At 34.8% G+C, this 20,362-nt stretch overlaps 1 protein-coding gene across 4 annotated transcripts in view; it reads right to left on the bottom strand.

The window, feature by feature from the left end:
* LOC117177681 (TATA-box-binding protein) overlaps positions 1–20,362 on the bottom strand; it is a 139,808-nt gene that overhangs the window by 14,646 nt on the left and 104,800 nt on the right. For 3 of the 4 annotated variants that reach the window (XM_033368516.1, XM_033368514.1, XM_033368515.1), the window contains exons 5-6: positions 11,853–12,051; positions 10,934–11,773 (exon numbers count right to left, since the gene is read on the bottom strand). The exons of the other annotated variant lie outside the window; for it this stretch is intronic. In XM_033368516.1, the coding sequence (XP_033224407.1) occupies positions 11,697–11,773; positions 11,853–12,051 (276 nt within the window). In that variant the 3' untranslated portion in view covers positions 10,934–11,696. Of the gene's footprint in view, positions 1–10,933; positions 11,774–11,852; positions 12,052–20,362 lie in introns of those variants that run through there. 4 annotated transcript variants of the gene reach the window in all.

Raw genomic sequence — 20,362 nt, 5'->3', positions numbered from 1 at the left:
CGTGTCACCCCCTCTTCGTTTTTAGGGAGAACGTATTGCATCATGAAAATACACATTATTCATGAAAATACTGTGATAAGTAACTTATTAAGGAGGCATCGTCAAAAAATAATTATGAAAACGCTCGGGAAGCAAATCTTTTCACATCGTTTCTTCAAGTAAATAATTACTTTTTCGTATTGTTATAATTATAATGGTTTATTATTTTATTAATAATAAAATGTGTTATATAATTTAACATCAAATGTTTGTATTTTCTAGATAAGCTACGTATTTTTTGTTCAGTGAATTTACTTGAAAATTCTTACTCGGGGGTTTTTGGGGTCGCTGATAACGAATATGAAGTCAGAATTTCGAAAATTTCAATTCAAGATGGCGGATGCAAGATGACGATTTCAAAATTTAGAAAGAAGAGATAAATGAGTTTGAAAATCTCTACTTGAGGGTTTTTGGTGTCGCTGATTACGAATCTGAAGTCAGAAGTTCGAAATTTTTAATTCAAGATGGCAATTTCAAAATGTTGAAAAAGAGTTATATCAGCTTGAAAATATCTACTTAGGGGTTTTTGGGGTCGCTGATTGCGAATCTGGTCAGAATTTTGAAATTTTCAATTCAAGAGGGCGGATTCATGACGGCGATTTCAACATTTACCGAAATATATTTTTTTCGTAGCATTTTACTGAGATGTGTTATTCTTCGCGGTGTTTTAAAACAATTTTTTTCACAACGACCTAATAAACAATTTACTTTTCACGGCGTCTTTGAAAAAGGTTTTTCTTCATAGCTTTATTTTGCAGGTTTTTTTCATAAGCACCGGCGGTATATCCTCCCCAAGAAGAATTTTCGTGTAGTTTTTCTCAATTTTGACTACTGGCCGTAAATAGAAAATTAAAATAAAATAATTTTCAACACCTCTTGAGAGTACCTTTCTAATAGAGAGGGTTAGTAAAGTCACCACTCTTCGTTTTTGGATACAACACGCCGTATATCCTTCCCAAGTCGAGTTTTCGTGCAGTTTTTCTCAATTTTGGCTACTGTCCGCAAATGGTAAATCTTAAAAAAAAATGTTCAACACCTCTTGGAAGTTTCTTTCAAACAGGAGGGATTAAAAAAATCACCCCCTCTTCGTTTTCGGGTAGAACTGACTCTCTATCCTTGCCCGGAAAAGTTTTCTTGCAGTTTTTCTCAATTTTGGCTACTATCCGCAAATGGAAAATCTTTTTTTTTAAATTGTTTACACCTCTTGGAGTATACTCTTGAAGTACATTTCGAATAGTGAGAGGTTAAAAAAGTCAACCCCTCTCCGCTTTTGGTTAGAACACACCATATATCCTCCCCAAGATGAGTTTTCTTGTAGTTTTTCTAAATTTTTTCTACTGTCCGTAAATGGAAAAATTAACAAAAAATTTTTTTACCACCTCTTGAGAGTACCTTATGAATAGAATTTGGGTAGAACTCATTGAATATCTTTGCAAGTATGGGTTTTCTGGTGTTTTATCGCTGAAATCGCTTTAATGAATAGAGAAACGGTTTATGGGCATTTTTTATTTTTTTGGACCATATATAGACCAAAATTTAAAAAAATCGTCATATGAGGTCAGAAACTTCAGTACAATCTGATTTCAAACAAATTCCAAAAATTTCACGATGATTATTGTAAGAATATTTCAAAGAACACACTTTTTTTTAATTCCAAAAGATTTCACACAATTGTGAAAAGCTTACATAGATTTTACATACTTTAAAAGATCTCAAGAAATTCATAAATATTTGAAACCATTTAAAGGACTCCACAATAATTTAAAAAAATTTAATTTGTTTAAATTAGTATAACAGATTTCATCAATATTTCACGAATATTTCAAAGAATTCATATAGTTTTAAAAATATTTCTAAAATTTTGTCAAAGCATTAAAAAATTTTGAAAAATTTCAAAAAACTCCAAAAGATTTCACACCAGATTCAAGATCTAACATAGATTTTACATACTTCAAATATTTCGGCGTCAAATTTTCTTACCAATGTACACGCATTTATGCCCTATTGTGTTTCATATCGAATGTATCATGATAATACAAATTATCCGAAAATACATAATAGCATTTAAAAAGTCTCGTAGTGTTTTGACAAAAAATTTCTCTTGCCAGTTCTATACGTTTGGAGAACAAAATGATCTATAGCGAAGGGTCTTTTATCCTCAAATAAGATGTTTCCGATTTATAATATTTTTTATCTTCATACATGAATATACAAACATACATACATGAATTTTGAAGGGGTCAATTATAAAACAAATTTTGTTCTAATCATATGACTTTATATAAATCTCATTACTGACTTATTTATTACTTATTAAGCATTAAAATTTCATTGAACTTAAAAAATATGTAGTGGTAAAAATAATTTGAGTAGGTATGCACTTTCGATTTTTAAATTGTCCCAACAAATTTATTTTATTTACAATCCGCAGAAATTAGACGCCACAAAAATTTAAAATTCTACTTTGAAAAATAAAAAATTAAATTAATGTTAAATTCGTTTAACTCCAAATGACGTGAAAATATACCTATCTTTTTACCTTTCTGTTTCATACATTCTCTTCTCATAATTGAGAAATTTAATGTTTCATTGAAACAAAATTACATACCAATAGTGAAGCTAAATCTTTCAAGAACTCGAAATACAATCGAGTTTGATATAAAACTAATCGGTAATGAACAGATATGTATAATATGAAATCATATTTCAACTTGAAATATTTATTACAGAACGCTTTAGCATTAGCGCATCAGACTGGCGAAAGAACGCTCCCGCGAGCTGTTCTGTCTGCTGGCATACATCTGTCGCATTCCCCTGATAACCCGAGGAAGGACACCACGAAACGAGGAAGCATGAGACGAGGCAAAACTAGACGAGAAACATCGAGACAAATAGGTATGTCTCATCCAGTCTCGTCTCATTTCTCGGAATTTCTCGCTCGGCGGCAACACTAAAAATTACTAAATTTTCAACAAATTAATCAGATTGACTTCAATTTTATTATTTTGTGCATATGTTTATATTATTTTTGTATTGTAAAAAATGTACAAGCTGTTCATGAAATATAATTTACCCTAAGTTGTACTTGTAGAAGTATTACTTAGCTCCAAAAATCTTGAGAAAAACGCCGTCAATATTTCTTGCGTCGCTATTTTGTTTATTAGATTTCATTCATATAGATTATTTTATTTTGAAATCTACAAGAGTCATTATCATTGGCAAGGTTGACACTCACTAACAACATTTTTCAAAACATATAATAACATTCAATTCTTTTGGTTCACTGAAGTATTAGTGAAATCGAATGCTTACTATCGATTGGGTTTATTGATCGCACAACTGGATGTGAGTGAGTGAGTAAGCGAAAATCTTATATCAAAATGGCGCTGAAGACAAGCAGAGACGAGATGCTGTCAGAGCTTTTCCAAATATTCTTGATTGAAATCACAACAAATTTAGTATATTCCTAATTTCCCATAGTGCTTTCAGAAAAAGGTCATTGTGCTCACTTACTTTTTCCGTAAACCTTGTTCTTTATTCTTAATATGGAAATCGATAAAAGTGACGCTTCTTATGGCTATCCATCATTCAGTCCAGCCCAGTGTAATTTATATTTCATAGTGGAATATTTTTACAATACAAAGAATGAATTTTATCAAGGACTTATTGCAATGATTACAAATGAGACTTGGGCAAATGGTATATTTGAAATTTGGAATTTTTGGAAGTGATAATTTGCAGCAATAATGTAAGTAATGTACGAAAGTCAAAAAGGCTTTCTGAGTTATGAAATTTCCCTGTTTCTAGGTTCCAAGGAAACTTCTTTGCTGGAGTCAACAGGAATCAATAGGATCGCTGCAGTTTAAAATGATTTTGAATTTAAAAATAAATTATTATTACGAGAATATATATTTTTTTATTCGATTTGAGAAGAAATTGGATACATCCGGAAAGAGTTAAGTGGGGAGTCATTCGAAAACATTCGCCGACATTCGGAGAGAAATCGGAAACATTCGGCGACATTCGGGAATGATCGGAAAGAAGTCGGAGAGTGGGACATTCGGAAAGACTCGGAAATGTTCGTGGGACAGCTCAACGTTCAGAAAGAAATGGAAGCAAAGTTTACGTACACCTTTCCGATTCTTTTTCCAAACCCTTTCTTTCCGAAACCTTTCTGAATCTTTCCGACATCGTCTTTTGGATCCTTTCCTTTTTTTTCCGGCAGGGATCTTGCATGTTTTTATAGTCTGCCTTTTTATATAGAGAGTTCATATAATGTCATTTAATGTACAAGGTAATACTTTAGGAGTAAGTTGCCGAAAATTGTACCCTTTGGAAATTTATACACTTATTTAGGTAGGGGCCCCCAGTTTTCGTATACTGTGTTTTCGCCTCTCAATGAATCACTGTCGGCCATATTAGTACCAGGCACTTTTTTCTTTTCTCGCTAGGATCGCCAAAGAAAATCCGACATCTAAAACTGCCTTATATGTTACTATACTTTATAAAATATTTATACAAAAAATCAGACAAAATGGCTTCACCATTTGCCTTTAATCTTATATCTACGATTTTGCCTCGATTTCCAGGGCCCTTAATGTCCATCACTCATCAGGGGTAAAGTGTACTTTATCAGGTCCTAAGCATTTGAATTGAATTTTTCTCTTACTGTAGCTACATAAAACATACCAAATTAAAGTTTATAAATATTACTGTAATTAGTTCGAAGGTCTATTTAAAGCGTTAATTTTAGTGTTTAAAGATTTTCTGCAGATATGACAAATAAATACTTTATACATTAACACCTCAGATATATTTTCCGTTGTAATTTGTCCTTCGTGAACCTTAAATTATTTTTTATATTGTTATGTAAAGCATTTTTACATATTTTTTCAATTAAAGATGGTTTCAATCCAGGTGCGAAAATCACATCAGGCGGTGATCAGATCCAATTCTTTTTTACCCCATATCAGAGCCAATGAATCTTTCTCCGTAATTATAAAATTTTAAGCGAAAGGAGCTGGAAAAATTAAATACTACGAAGGGATTACGAAGCACTATATAAAAACTCTTTCGGTTCCACCGTAAATAGCACATTTGTTCTGCACAGGAGAACCCAAGCAGAAATACGTAATCGAGGAAACAGCATTCATGAAATTGGCATCCGGCTATTTTCTGAAAACTGCAAGCGCTACCAAATACGCTGTAACATGAAAGGAAGACCGTCACAAATCCCTGTATGAGAAACGAATAAATTTGGACCTTGTTGAATCATCGCCCGTAGTAAGCAAACATCCCGACGAGATTGACACACCATTAAATCAATCTTTAGACAGAAAAATGATCTGGCCAAGGAAAGGCAGAAACAGCTCTTCGAGATTTGGGGGACAAGCTAAAATCCTTTAGTCAACCACTTAGAAATCCGTGAGAACTACCAAGTCATTCAAACAGCCATTGGAGGGGTAGCAATATTAGGAATAGGATTTATCATCTATCCTTCAAGGTCATACATAGCGACCATAGCTAGTATGTGGCTAAGTGTATAAAAGAAAAACGCCAACAGACCAAAAACGAAAAAACTCTATATAAAAATAGAATAATTCCTCGCCCAGAGGAATTCCAGAGGAATGTCAAAACCGCGACTTTCGGAGAGAAGGAATACTCACGAAATCTTCCTTCTCCACTTACCACTACATTCTCACGCATATAGTGGCGCTGTAGACTCCGCTCACGGACAGAGTATATATGAGAAGCGGAGATGTAGTGGTGAGTGGTGGGAGGTGTTTTAAGGGATCTCGAGCGAAAGCCCGATTTCTCAGGCACCTAACAACTCAATTATTAGCAATAATACCGCTTGGAAATTTTTGTCGATGGTTTCATTAAAAAGAGCAACTCAAAAACCATTGATAGTTTAAAAACCTCGATTTCAATTTTGTTCAACACCAGTTGTCAAACAACACACCCTCCCCTCGGTTATGACGCCCCCGTCACTTTTCATGAAAATGCGAGTACATATAAGGCCTAGTGGTGAGTTCCTCATCTTATTTCCCCCTCTAGAGTTTCCCTTCCTACTTAGACAACGGAAATACTTATTATTGCAACAAGGCAACTGGGCAATCCCAGGGCTACCTTCTCATTTTTTTTCCTCCAAAACACCGATAGCGGGAATGCCTGCTATCAATCCACTCCCCTAGACTATCGCAGTCACAATTTTAGGTGTTCACAACTATGAATACCGCGCAAACGAAAAAACGGAGGAATACTGCAGAGGGCCTACTCTCTCCCTCTTACCGGTGGACTTGGCCCATAGTAGGTGGTCCACTCCCTTTCCTTCTGGAGACAGTGGCTAGGAGTCCAAACGCCTTTCCTTCTGAGAATCCGGAGGCTATATCGACCCCATGGCCGTGAAGTTAAGACATTAAATAACGACGAGTTCATCACTATGTTTTAGATACGACCGAACAAAGTCCTCAAGGACAGAACGAAGGCGAAGGAATACGCGAAAAGCTTTGCCGTCAACCAACCGGGCCAACAAACCATCTTTGACACGATTCATAATGCCATAAGATCATAATGAATTAAACAGATTAAATTGCTAGAGCTTTACGCTTGTTAAAAGATAAAACTTATAAAATTAAAAAAAAAGACCCTGCTAGAAAAATTTTAAACTAATTTAACTGCATTATTAACTACTTTAAAAAACAAAGTTATTCTCGCTGATACTTACAATTATTTAAATTGAACAAATGACACTGCATCGCGTTTTTACGGACTGCCAAAATTATCCCAAATTAAATGTCCATTCAGACGCATCACTTCTTTTCCCGGTTCACCGTTTTATTGGCTTTCTAGATCTCTAGCAAAGTCTTTACAAAAAATTGTGGAGAAAACTGATTATTATATAAAAGATAGTTGGGATTTAAAAAATAGAATAAATAACAGTTCCAAAAGACCTAATCATTACCTCTATATATCATGTCCATGCACACTAATATTTCATGGAATTTAATCGGGAGGCGCAATAGGTAAAGTTTGGAAAGAAATTGAATCCCATACTTTTTTTATTTAAAGAGGACTTTGATAAAGCTCTGAAACTATGTTCAGAGCCATTTTATTGTAAGTTTAATAGTAAATTTTATCAACTAATTGACGGGTTACTAATGGGATCTCCAGTATCAGCTGCTGCAGCTAATATTGCCATGGAAAAAATTGAGAATAATCTTAAAATCACTTAAATACCTAATCACATACTACTTCCGTTATATCAATGACATATTAATTTTCCTACCAAAAAATAAAGTTAACGTATTTCTAAATAAATTTAGTAGTGATGACATTAAACTTAAATTTACTATGGAACTGGCTAAAGATGGTAAAATAAACTTTCTAGATCTAGCATAAAAAATCAAAAACAATCAAATTAAAACCAACACTGATATGGTAAACTGGCTAATGTTAGATTCCACAAAGAGAGCTTAGATCTTGTTCAGAAAGCACTGGAAGAATGAGCATCCTTATGATTTGTTAAAAACTAAAATCGCTTAAAGATACACACACAACCTCACTTAGAAGTTCGAAACATAAAATTAAAAACAACACAAATGTCACTGCGTTTATAAACATATATGTAAGAATTGCAAAAAAAAAACATTGGTCCAACCAGAAAACCGCTGCATACAAGCAATAGGGAACACGAAAGATCTATTGAAAAAACGGGACAAGCACAGCCATACCTAACATGCTTATGACTTTCCACATAACTTTTACTTCGATTTAAATAACACTAGAATTATAGAATTAGAGACTCATATTGATAAAAGTTTACTATGAGAAATAGTACATAAACAACTCTATTCACTTCAGATCAGAAATTCAAGGCCATATGTAATAATTGAATTGAACAAATACACATTCAAAAAGTTTGAATTTTCCGGGCTTAGGACGCATATACGTATATATTACCCGAAACTATCCCCATTTTAATTTCATAAAAATGCGCAGTTATGCCATTATAATGTAACATGCCCTAAGGCTCTTAACACTTTTCTTTGAATGTAGAATATCTTATCTAAAAATTTGCTCTAGGATTTACCTCCTGCAAGTATAGATACGCTGAATATATAGATTCTTCTTAAACAGTATTCACATAACTCTGTTTACACTTCTACATGAGACAAACATTTTTTTGAACTTCAAGATTGTGATGCTCGAATAAATTTTTTTTTAAATTTTGTACACTTGACCACTACGAACAATTTACAATTGAAAATGTTCTCATTTCCATTAACTAAAGATAAGGTAAGGAAATAATCAGTCCTTAAAAAGTACTCGGATTCGAGTCTAAATATGTTGACAACATTTAAATAAAAACATCAAACCCCCGGAAAAAGCCTCTCTACCGTTAGAAAATTTCTGAATATTATCTGGCGAAAAAGCCTGGCCTGTTTCAGGCTGGATTTCAGGCAAGCTGGATTTGAATGATTTCGTCTCTAGAATATAGTACAAAAGATTTGGGTTCTTTTAAGAATAATGTGACGATCATATGATGAACCTATTGTATTCGCCACGTACCGAGCGGGCAGAGTTATTTATAATAGTTGGCCGCCGCCAACCCGATTCCCTTTTTAAATTTTTTCTCAAAGTATGAACACTTTTTTTTATTTGATGGATTTTCCCATTATATATATATTTTAAAATTATAACTTATATACTAATATACTATTTTGAAGCTGAATTTAAAAATAAAATCTTGATGGAGGCTTCTAAGCACACTTCAGAAAAAAAATCATTCAGATTAAAATTCGAGTTTATTAATCATTTTAAAGATATGCAACTTTTGAGATTCATTTTACGTAGTGTATATCCATTAAAGTGACCAGACTTATGTCCTTTTACTTTTAGCAAGAATAGGGTATATAAAAAAATAATCTAGAAACTGCAAAGCCTAGTTGGTCTAAGCACTTCAGAATCTACTTCCACATCAAAAACTAAGCTATGAATTCGCCCTGGTGAAAGTTTTGGATAGGAATTCATTTTGAAACTTTCTGAAATTTGTATCCGAATCAATTTGAAGTAAGTCCACAATCCTTTTCAATGCGTGCATAAGCTTTAAATTCAATCCGAATGTATTCGACGCTCATACTTTTCTATCGATGTGCCGAATCCGAATTAATCCGTGGCTTATACAGAACGACTTTGGAATTCTTTTTAATCTGGGGGTCCTTTAAAAGTTCAATTGGAATCAATTAGCGACCAAACTGAAAAAAACTTTAAACCCTCAATCCAACGTTCAATCCGACTCAGTCCGGGACTCAAAAGGAGCGAATTTCAATCATCTTACATCCGTACCCATCTTCCGATTGTATAAATCCGTTAGTATAATCCTGAACCACATTGTAATCCGTGAGTTCAACTTGAATAAATCAAACGTTCATCTGATCTGCATTTTAAATTCTTCTTAATCCGCAACGTACAATAATAACATCAGTACGAAACCAATCCGCACCCATATTTCAAGGCGATTTATTCAGCATATATCAGTAATGAAATTGAAAACTTTATTCATTAATAGATCATAATAACGACTATCATTCGTATCGTACAAACATTTCTCCTGTATTTACAGATTTTTTGAAAGTGTATCTATCGTCTTAAGTATATAAATTTTGACATAAAAAATATATATCTTTATTTTGGAAATGTTAAGTCTACTTTCATATTTCGCCATACAGAAATAAACTTGAGTGAATCGAATGATAAGCCAACCATTAACAATGTTCCCACTTACACGCAGTCATCTAAGAGACTTAAGTTATTAACTATCCGATCATTTTATTCATATGTGACGTCGAACGAAGAAACCAGCTTTAGGACCGAAAATGAGTTCACAATAAAAAGCGGATCAAAATGAAAGAAAGACGAACAGGTAGCAAAGGGACCGTCGTAATAACACAGTTAAATGGTCGTATTTTTGTGAAGGCTCGAGAAAAATGAAAGAGAACTACGGTTGTTACGGCCGTCTGATAGCGCGCATTGAGTGGGGATCAACCGAGCCAAGCGTATTAGAGAAATAGTTGAGCGCAATACAACTAAAATCACCTCCAAACTTTAAACTCTAAAAAATTCAATTTTGATCGTAGAGCAATGAGGTTTTTTATGAGACAGGGAAAATTTTCATCATTCAGAATTAATAAAAACCGGAAAATTAATTTTTTGGTTCTGATGCTGCTTTCTTGGTTCTACGTAACATATTATTTCAGATTTTGGTACTAAGAGGACTGTCTGGTTGTAAAATTTGTATGCAATAAATAAGAAATCATTGATAATTCGCATCTGAAATCCAAAACTAAGAAGGGGAGTGAACACTCGAGATAATTGCTGTTGGTCAATGGTCTGAGCTATACGCTATAAATACTTAAAAATATATATATTTGTAAAACCTAAAAATTGTTATTTCTGACACAAACCATTTTTTATGTCTGTAATATATAATAAATCATTTTTAACCAAGAAGCATTATCATTTTGCAATTTATCGAAATTTTTCCCAATGATAAATTAGTTTCAAAAAATGATATGCATGAAAGAAATTTGATAATAGCTAAACATATAAAGTATGTAACTACGTGTACCGCAATTTTAGTACACATAACTAAAGTTTTATCAGGGATAGCTGGATTTTTTCCATACGAGTAGACACTGATTAAACATGAAAGCGTGGCTATTAATATCACAATGAAAAATAGGATACTACGTCTAGAAAAAATTACTTTATTACTAAAAGCATGGATAGAAAAATCGATTTCTTTATCGTGTCCTACAATTTTTCGCCGGTAAAAACTTAAAAAAAAATAGTATTTATAATAATTAATCAATAAAAATTAATAATCTTTCGATTTAGAAATATATTTTTTTACAATTTATTACTGTATTTGTAATATTCATACATATTTTCTATTGAATTTCTTTCAAACCCTTGTTCTCGGCAATCGCTTTCTATTTATGCAAACTGTTTGAGCTTTTTTCATTTCATACCAGACCGTTTTCGCCCACAAAATGTTATTAAAATCCATGTTCAATGTTTTGTGTACACACCTTGCAAGCTCAAATAATATTATAAAAGATATTTTATAAATTCAAGGAGTAAACTTAGATTAATTAACATTCTGACTTAAATTATAACATAATTTTGTGCATCGATAATCTTATCATAAACATTCCTTACCGATACTTACTAAAGTCCATAATTATTTCAGAGCCTTGAGATATAAAATAAAATTTTCATATAATGAGTATACCGAGAAAAATTTGTTTCGATTTTCATATATGAACTAGTGATGCGAAAACAGTACAAGTGTGCCGTAGAGGTTTGCTTATGGTATGGCATACCGAAAGTGATTGGAGTCTAAGCAAATTTACATTTTTCTCGGTGTACAATTCCGAAGAAAAGCGTTTTAACTTTCAAGAGTTTCAAATGATTAATTAAGATAAGTGTTAATTTCTCGTAAGAGAAATATTTTATAATATATACGTACATTATCTGAAACATACATTATGCTAAGTTTTAAATTCGTCATTTACCAAGGAAAAGGATTTTCGACGAGTCAAAAAATCTAGAGAAATCAAGCAAATAATCATAAAAAATTATGAATGATCCTGTCACTGTTTCTTGAAACTTTTGAGAATAGGATATATGTTGTCGAAAGCTTCATAAATTTCTTGCCTTACTTTTGCACCTGAAACATAAAGAAAGATTAGGATATAGTGAGAGATATATTACTTCAAAATAAATGTAAGATAATAAAAAACACATACCTGTGAGTACAACTTTTCCAGATACGAAAATAAGTAGTACTATGCGAGGTTTCACCATTCGGTATATCAATCCGGGGAATAATTCTGGTTCATAAGAAGAGAACTGACCATGTGTAAGAACCAGTCCTTCTAATCTAATAGGAAACTTAACATCACAGCTGCCGACCATATTTTGTATTTTGAAATCTAGGAACTTTGCCTGTTTAATGAAATCAAAACTTTAATTAATAATTTTAATCATTCATGTAAATTAGGCTGGCCATTTGGAATTTAAATATTTGAAACGCTGTTCTAAATTTCGTTCCTTTTGATGAAAACGGAATATCATTCTTTTTTAAAAACAATTTTTGAAAGGTTTCGCTAGGCCACTTTGGGTCAGGAAATTAATTTCCTTAGTTTTCCATTTTTGCAAAGTACAAATTTAAGGCAAAAAAATGCATGAATCCCGAAAATGTACTTCCCATTTTTGAGTTACTGCGCGCCTATATGAAAATGATTTCGTAGCCTATTAAGAAGTTTAAGATTTTGATTCTTTTAAAATTATTTTCCTTAAAGAAAAGGTTATTCATCGTTCTAACCTACCATTTCCATATTTTCCTTCTCGTTCTTCCTCAACATCCCCACCCCCACCACTTTAACTCCTTGGAAAACGTACGACGGATGGAGTCCAGAACGAAAATATACGTGTTTTTGCGCGGGGCTACGAAACCCTAACAATGTGAAATTTAATCATAAAATAAAAAGGCATAGTAAAAAAAATTCTCGAATAAACGTAGAAAACTATTCACTATAAAAATGGTAAATATTTAATGCACTAACTGTACTATTTACTATATGAAACTGCATTTTGAGACTGTAGAAACTGTAAATCAAATTTGAAAGAATCAAGAAAGTTCTAAACTCAAGTCCACTTAGGTAAAAGTTTCTTTAGAAATTATGCAATCATTAGAATGTATGCTTCATATGAAGTACATGTCACCAAATGTGACTATGAATATTTATTTTTAGCTAAATCCGTTTGCAACTAGAGTGAGAAAGGATGATGCTTTCAGAAAAATTGTAAGACTAGGATCAAACAGAATGCGACCAGTCAGTTAATAATCACAGCTTGTAATAAGAAGATCTGGCTCTTATAGTAACATCTGGTAGACGGTTCACAGTCAAAGCCGCACACGAAGCACCCAGTGACTGGTGCAGAGTGTGTTATGCACACGCTGAGTAGCTAGGACACATACTATCCAGGTGACCCACTCACACACATCGACGGTATCAAAACCTTGAATGGAAGCTGCAGTGACTGTATCCAAAATATTAAATTAAAATAATTCTCCTCGCGATCGTTGCCAAGGCACTTGTGAAATGGATGCCGAAGGCTGTCATGCCTCGGTTTCTTCGTAACCTCAAGACAAAATCGTTCGGCAGACCTTTCTATGATATTTAGTCGTGGCAGGGGTCACCCATCTAAGGGTTGCGAGACATTGCCATAGTTATGAATTACTACGGACCTAATGGAATACAGTATCATTTTCATAGATGACAGTCGCATTTGGCAAAGTAATGTCTGGGTTAATGCTGTAATAGTGATAGAGATGGAAATAAAGCAGCCTTAGTGTCGCATTGTCTTAGCTCAAAATGCAGTGACGGCATGCTAAAGTGAAATTGCCGCCACCTTGATACGCTAGAATGAAACCCTCGATGCCCCAATTCAATTCGGGTGATTTGAAAAAGCAAACGTCAGCTCAAACAACATCGATCGATCCTTCACATATCTGTGAAAGATGCCGTGCATACGAAAGTTTTTTTTCTGCTCTTTCTTGATGTGCGCCTTTAATTCTCTGAGTGAGATGACTTAGCGAGAAACTGTTGATTCTCACTGAACCGTGTCTCTCTGTTCTTGATTCTCCTTCTTGCGTCAGATAACAACCCGTATTTTGTGAACAATTTGCTGCTTGATTGCCACTAGCTTTGATTTGTTCAGTGTGTGGTTTTAGATACTCACTTCGTGCGCGAAGTTTCGTACCCTTTGTGTAATCGGTCTGCCAGATGCTATGTAGCCAATCAAACACTGAAAACGGGACGTATTATGTCTTGCCCAGCTAATCTTCCTGTTCAGTTGATGCATGCGTCTTTTGGTCTTTGGAGACATGGTCGGTTCTAGCCATCGATTTAAATCAGCCAAAGCTCTCGCAGCAGCATAAACAAAACAATTGATGATCCAGAGGTCGGCATCTAAAATATCCTCACGAAGGAAGATATCCAATTCAGTCCGATTTTTGGGCTTAGGAGGGAGGTGCATGTTAATGTTCCCCCTTGTCCTGAAATCGTTATTATTCCTTAGAATGTGCCTTCTTTCCGCGGTTGTTCTTAATGTCGCTTCATCATATTTGTCTGTACCTTGCTCAAGCAGTGCTCAGGAGAGCGCTACTCGTAAATATCCATTTATTAAGAGGTAGCTCTAGGTGTTTCTGGCACCAAAGTGTGTGCATAAACGTCATAGAGCCTCCGTGCACAGGGATAATGCTGTCATCGAAGAAGTCTAGCTAGTCATTCTTGAGTTAATGTGTCCACTCAGTGTGAGCGTTTGGCTGATCCCTACTGCCTCTCAAAAACAAGAGAACATCAAAACCAACTTCTTTCGCTGTTGAAGCTCTTGTGCAAGGTGATGATGGTGGTTCCCCGCCTCCCGTGGGTAGATTTTCTGATTTAAACGTGGTTGGAGGTTTTCAACTGGAAGGGGAAACATTTGATATTGAGAAAATACGGGTCGATGAGGGATATGTACAAAAATTTTCCGATCCTGCACAGACCTGCGGAATCCTGTACTCTGAGTTATTACGTGGTAGAGTGCTTCTTAAGATTTCCATTGATTCCTTCTCAGTCCATTATTTGTACGACCCCGGCTTACCTAAGACACTTATTCGAAGGCAGTTAGTCCCAAAGATCCTTCACTACTCGGGTAGAAACTTAGATAGCTCTCGGAGATCTATTATTTTAACAAACGGTTCCAGAGATACGATTTTAGGTGTAGTTGAACTGCCCTTGACTATCGACAGCGTTATTATGAAATGCAAGATCAGTGTAGCCATCAATTCAAATACTGAATTTCTTTAAGGCCTAGATGCGCAATCCGATGTTGACATGGTATTTTCTGCGCGTTCTAAGCAGATCTGGATGCCAGGTATGGACGGCCAGGTCTATCAACTCGACACTTGGTCAACCGCGGAGGAAAACTGTTGTGGTATATTGAATTTATCGAGTGATTACGATCGGGAACTGTAGGGGTTACTGGAAAGAAAGATAGTTCCTAAGAGGGAGGGCCGCCTGAACGCCACCAATTTAGTAAAGAACCACATAGACACTCAGGGTCACGCACGGCAGCATATTGTTGAAAAAATACGGATACTATCTGACGCTAAGAGAAGTCTAGAGCGCAGGGAGAGGTGGGTCAGAGAAAATCAACAGTTTCTCTCTGAACAATCTCGACTCTTCCAAGACCCTCCAGTTACTGTCTAAATAGCTTCCAGGAGCTGTGTGATGCCCTCATAACATCTGATCAATAATGCCCAACCATCATTACCGAGGAGGTGAAAAAAGTATTAAGAGGGATGAAGAACTATTCCGCACCGGGGCCAGATTGTATCAAGACCTTCTGGTGGAAGAAGTTTCTTTCAACCCATCAGCATTTGCCCGTATTTTCACCTCATATTTAAAGTCGGAAGAGCCGATTCCAGAGGGGTTGGTGGAAGGGCGCACAATATTCCTGCCGAAAATAGGCAACTTAGTTGACCCGAGGAATTACAGGCCAATCACTTGTCTGAACACACTGTATAAGATATTCACAGCTATCCTAAATGATAGGATTATTCGGGCAATTGAACCTGCGTGGCAAAAAAATTTATGAACAACGAGGCGCATAGAAAGGCGTAGCGGGATGTCTGGAGAAACTGCTCATCGATAGATGTGTCTGCAAAGATGCAGCATTCTACCAGCGTGACCTATCGATGGCCTGGATTGATTATCGGAAAGCTTTCGATTCGACATCCCATAGACTTATCATCTGTCTTTTGGAAAGCTTAAAGGTTCATCCGAAAATCATCAGTTGCATAGAGAGATTGATGCCGCTTTCGTAAACCAGATTTACTATCTTATCTGGAAAAAATCGTGTGACAACTAACAAGGTCACCTTTCAGAGAGGTGTCTTTCCGGGCGACATGATGAGCCCACTCCTCTTTCGCCTTACATTATTCCCACTATCTCTAGCACTTCGCCATTCCGACGGGTACTTGTGCGGCAAACCTGCAGATCGAAAGTACAAGGTCACTCATGTATTTTACATGGACGATCTTAAGATCTATGCTAAAAACAATGAGCAACTACATCTAGCTTTAGGGATTGTCGAACGATATACTAAGGAAATTGGAATGGAATTTGGGTTAAAAAAATTATTTGAAGCGAGGAAAATTTAATGGCATCCCTGAAGATCCTGAGCTCCTTGATAGAAGCGCTATATGGCACCTTTGTATTAGCGGTGAGCAAAATGCATCAAATCTTATCTATCTCGAGTACTCACTCCTGAAAGCCCGGATTAAGAAAGCACAAGAGAAAAACTTTCGTGAACAGCTGCTCGATAAGAGGATGCACAGTATCTTCCACAGAAATGTGGACGGTCAGTCAATGTCGCGTGAGCTAACGTTTGCTTTCCTTAAATCGCCCGGATTGAATTCTGGTACGGAGGGTTTCATTTTAGCATGTCAAGACGGTGTCATTTCCACTTTAACATACCGTCGCCAAATTTTGAGCCAATACATTCCTCACGATAGCTGCAGGGCGTGCCATGGACACCCCGAACATTTAGCTCACATACTATCTAGTTGTCCAACTCATGCGGGAACGACCTAAATCCAAAGGCACAATGCGGCACTAAGAGTGCTTTATTACCATCTCTGTCACTCTTACGGCATTAACCTTAATATCACTCCTCTAAATGCTCCTAGGGAAATCGAGTCAATTGTCGAAAATGGAAGGTGCTGCATATACTGGAACTTTATATTCTCGACAATTATTTCTGTTGCACACTCGACGCCAGACATAGTTCTTCTTGACATCGAGAAGCGAACCATATTCTTTATCGAATTTTCAGCACCGGCTGACAAAAACAGCATAGGCAAGGAGAATGAAAATAAAGAGAGGTATAGAGACCTTATAATGGAGTTGCAACGATTGTACCCGGAATATTCTGTTAAATTAATCGTCCTTATCTTTGGCGCTCTTGGAGGTGTCAAGCTTTCACTCGTTAATAGCCTGAAAAGCATCCCTGCGTGTCAACAATATGCTAAAAAACTTGCGGGAAAAATGCAGAAGGCGGTAGTCCTTCGGCCGCTCCGTGTTCTTAGGGTGCATGAGGCTTTTTCTGGATCGTCGTATTGATTCCGCTACAGACTGTAACCACCTATCTCACGGTCGTGAGACGTGGTTGTAGCTGAAATTTTACCGCGTCACAGTTTAAAAGTGCGTCTTTCATTATAATTGAAAATTTATCAGTTATAATACTTATGATTGTTTAAATATATAAAAAAGTTTAGAAAATTGCAGTGAGTTTTTATTATTTCCGCCCAGCCTGTCCGACCTAGAGCTATCTGCCCAGTACTTTTCTCCTCTTTCCTATTATGAATTATTTTGTATATGAATATCTATAGATCCAAACTCTCTATATTAAACATACATATATACACAACACTTAAACCCAGACAATAAGCGGCTCGCAGCGTAGAACACACGATTTTAACTTCATGTTTATTTATAGTTCTTTGCATAGTCTACTAATAATACTTTTTTTACGCCTAAATGATTATTATAGTTTTTTCTTGAAATAAAACCGTTTTATTAAAAGTTTTAGCGAATCCGGTCTTTTTTCACGGCTTTTTCATAAATAAGGTTTTTTTCGCCGTTTTTTAATGATTAAGGTCTCTTTTTATGGCGCTTATAGGAATAACGTTTTTTCTCTACATTTACTGAAATAAATTTTTTTTCGTAGCCTTTTACTGAGATGTGTTCTTATTCACGGGATTTCAAAACAATGTATTTTTTCACAGTGACCTAATGAACAATTTATGTTTTACGGCGTCTTTGAAAAAGGTTTTTCTTCATAGTTTTATTTTACTGGTTTTTTTTTTCATAAGCACCGGCGTTATATGAGCTTACATTTTACTATAATCAGCCCACTCTCCGTAATAACTGTGAGAAAATGTTGGTTTCATACAATATAATTTTGGAATCATTTATGGAAAGTTACCATATATATCTAATGAAATTGCCATAAATTGCCAAAAAATTATGGAAATTTATAGAATTTTAAAAATTCAATTTCATGTAATTTACTTTAAGGTACTATAAATTACCTGTATGATTATCATAAGCTACTAAAAATGTCTATAAATTTCCGGAAATGAATGAAAGTTTTTTAAATTAAATTTTGGTAATTAATTGTAGTACTTTATAATATTCACCTCTGAAATCACCATAAATGCACGAAAACTTTCATTTCTCGTAATATGAAAATCATAAAGACAAATGATCTTTAAATATCAGAAGTATTGTCTTTTTCTTTCTGGCGGTCTATGATAGCCTATTTCCAACTCCCCCCTTTATTGAATGGAGTTACAACCTGGTACTCGCACCATTACTTCTGAACATCTTTGCGATCATGCTCTATTTATCCGAAATCTTGTGAAGACTAAAATCATGACTTTGTTGCGAGAAATGTCTGCAGCGGTGTAACTACCGTCAGACTGGCTAGGTAAGTTGTCTGAGCGCCGCAACATCAGGGGTTACAAAAACTATGGTTTCGTAGCCTAACTTGTAATATGTTTTCATATAAAGAGCCCCCTACTGAAAGAATATCTGGGGCCCTCATTATTGTAGTTAAGCTACTGAATGTTTGGAATCATTCATTTCTTATAAAAGATATTGTAGAAGCAAAAGGAGAAAAGGATTTTTCCGACTTGTGTACGAATCATTCCATATTAGATTTAAAACTAAAAAATCGATTACAGCGAAAATGCTTTCTCGGATTCTTTAGGCTAAAATAATCGACACGTATTTTGTTTCAATATGAATTTTTGTTTGCATGCGATGATTATTTCAACTTTTAAAGTGTATGAAATATAACCTATTTTCATCAATAATAACTCGAAAAGCATTCATTTTGAGAAAAAATTCTCGTCGTCATTAAAATTCGTATTTCATATAAGGTTAATGAAAAAATGTATTTATTGCATTGTTTTCATTATATCACCCATGTTTTTCACAATTGTTATTAAAAATTTGAATTTTTTAAAGTCGACCCGTTTTGTATAGTTTTTGCAGTCTGCAATTATTCATAATTGTACTGAGAAGGTTTTGAGCAAATTTCAGAGTGGGCAATTTAATAGTTTACGAGATATTTAAATTATTAGAAGCCCATGAAGTCGGTCAATGAGTTGCCTCGCTCGGCGTAGCGTGCGCCAGGATTTGAACCTTTATTCGTACTTTGATGACTGGTTTGTTCAAGATTCCTTTTTCTACCACGGGATTTCCTCTATGGTTTTTTTTTCAATGATCGATCAAATATGCGCTCGTAGCATATCATTCATTAATATTCACACAAACTCGCATACATATTCAAGAAAGTACCACGATTATTTGTTTCTGACCATTTTTCTTTCTCATTATAGTATTCGGTGAAGACATATATTTTTACCAAGATGACTTTCTTTTGAGTGCGCGCTTTGGCTCTAATTAAAAAAACCTCACAATATCAAATTTCGTACATCAAGAATACGTTTTTACTTTGAGTTAGCAATTATCTTCCGACAACAATTGTTTTGCATTTTTCTTACACTAATTTAAAAGGCAGCTGTTGTTTTGCAATATCTTCGCTTTTGTAGATGACCTAAATGTTATTGAATAAAGAATCACGCTTAGCGCACTCGTATAATTTATTTTCGTAACGGTGCATCGGAAAAAAATGATTATTTACAGACAAATGGTTCTTACATTTTACAACGGTAATTCCAGTGTAAGTTTTTCCATTGCATGTCATACTTTTTGAATAATCAACCCTCAGTGTAGAGGAAGGTAAATCTTAGCACTCGAAGTTAATTTTTGTTCAAGGGTGGTGCCGGTCTTCATTTGGAGTTTAACTTATTTGATGTTACTTGCTACCTTAAAGAATATGTAGGGCAGATATTAATAATTTATTTTGAGATTTTTTTCTTTTTTAATAAATATTTTTAAAAATGTGGCCGCCATTTTGAATTTTTCGTGCCCAGAAATTTATAATCAGCAGCCCTAATATACATATACACACTATTTTCGTGGCTTCAGGGCCTCGTTTGGTTCAGTTATTCAAATTTAAAATTCATTTTTCGGAATTCTTTGTTTTAACTAATAAATTACAATTAGCGAAGAGATTTAAGTTTTTTATTTTTCATCATACATCCCTCGCAACGAAATGCAAAAGGTTTCATTAA

The sequence above is a fragment of the Belonocnema kinseyi genome, chromosome 8 (genome assembly GCF_010883055.1).
Source record: "Belonocnema kinseyi isolate 2016_QV_RU_SX_M_011 chromosome 8, B_treatae_v1, whole genome shotgun sequence".
Taxonomy (NCBI): domain Eukaryota; kingdom Metazoa; phylum Arthropoda; class Insecta; order Hymenoptera; family Cynipidae; genus Belonocnema; species Belonocnema kinseyi.
This window is presented reverse-complemented; position numbering and strand designations above follow the sequence as displayed.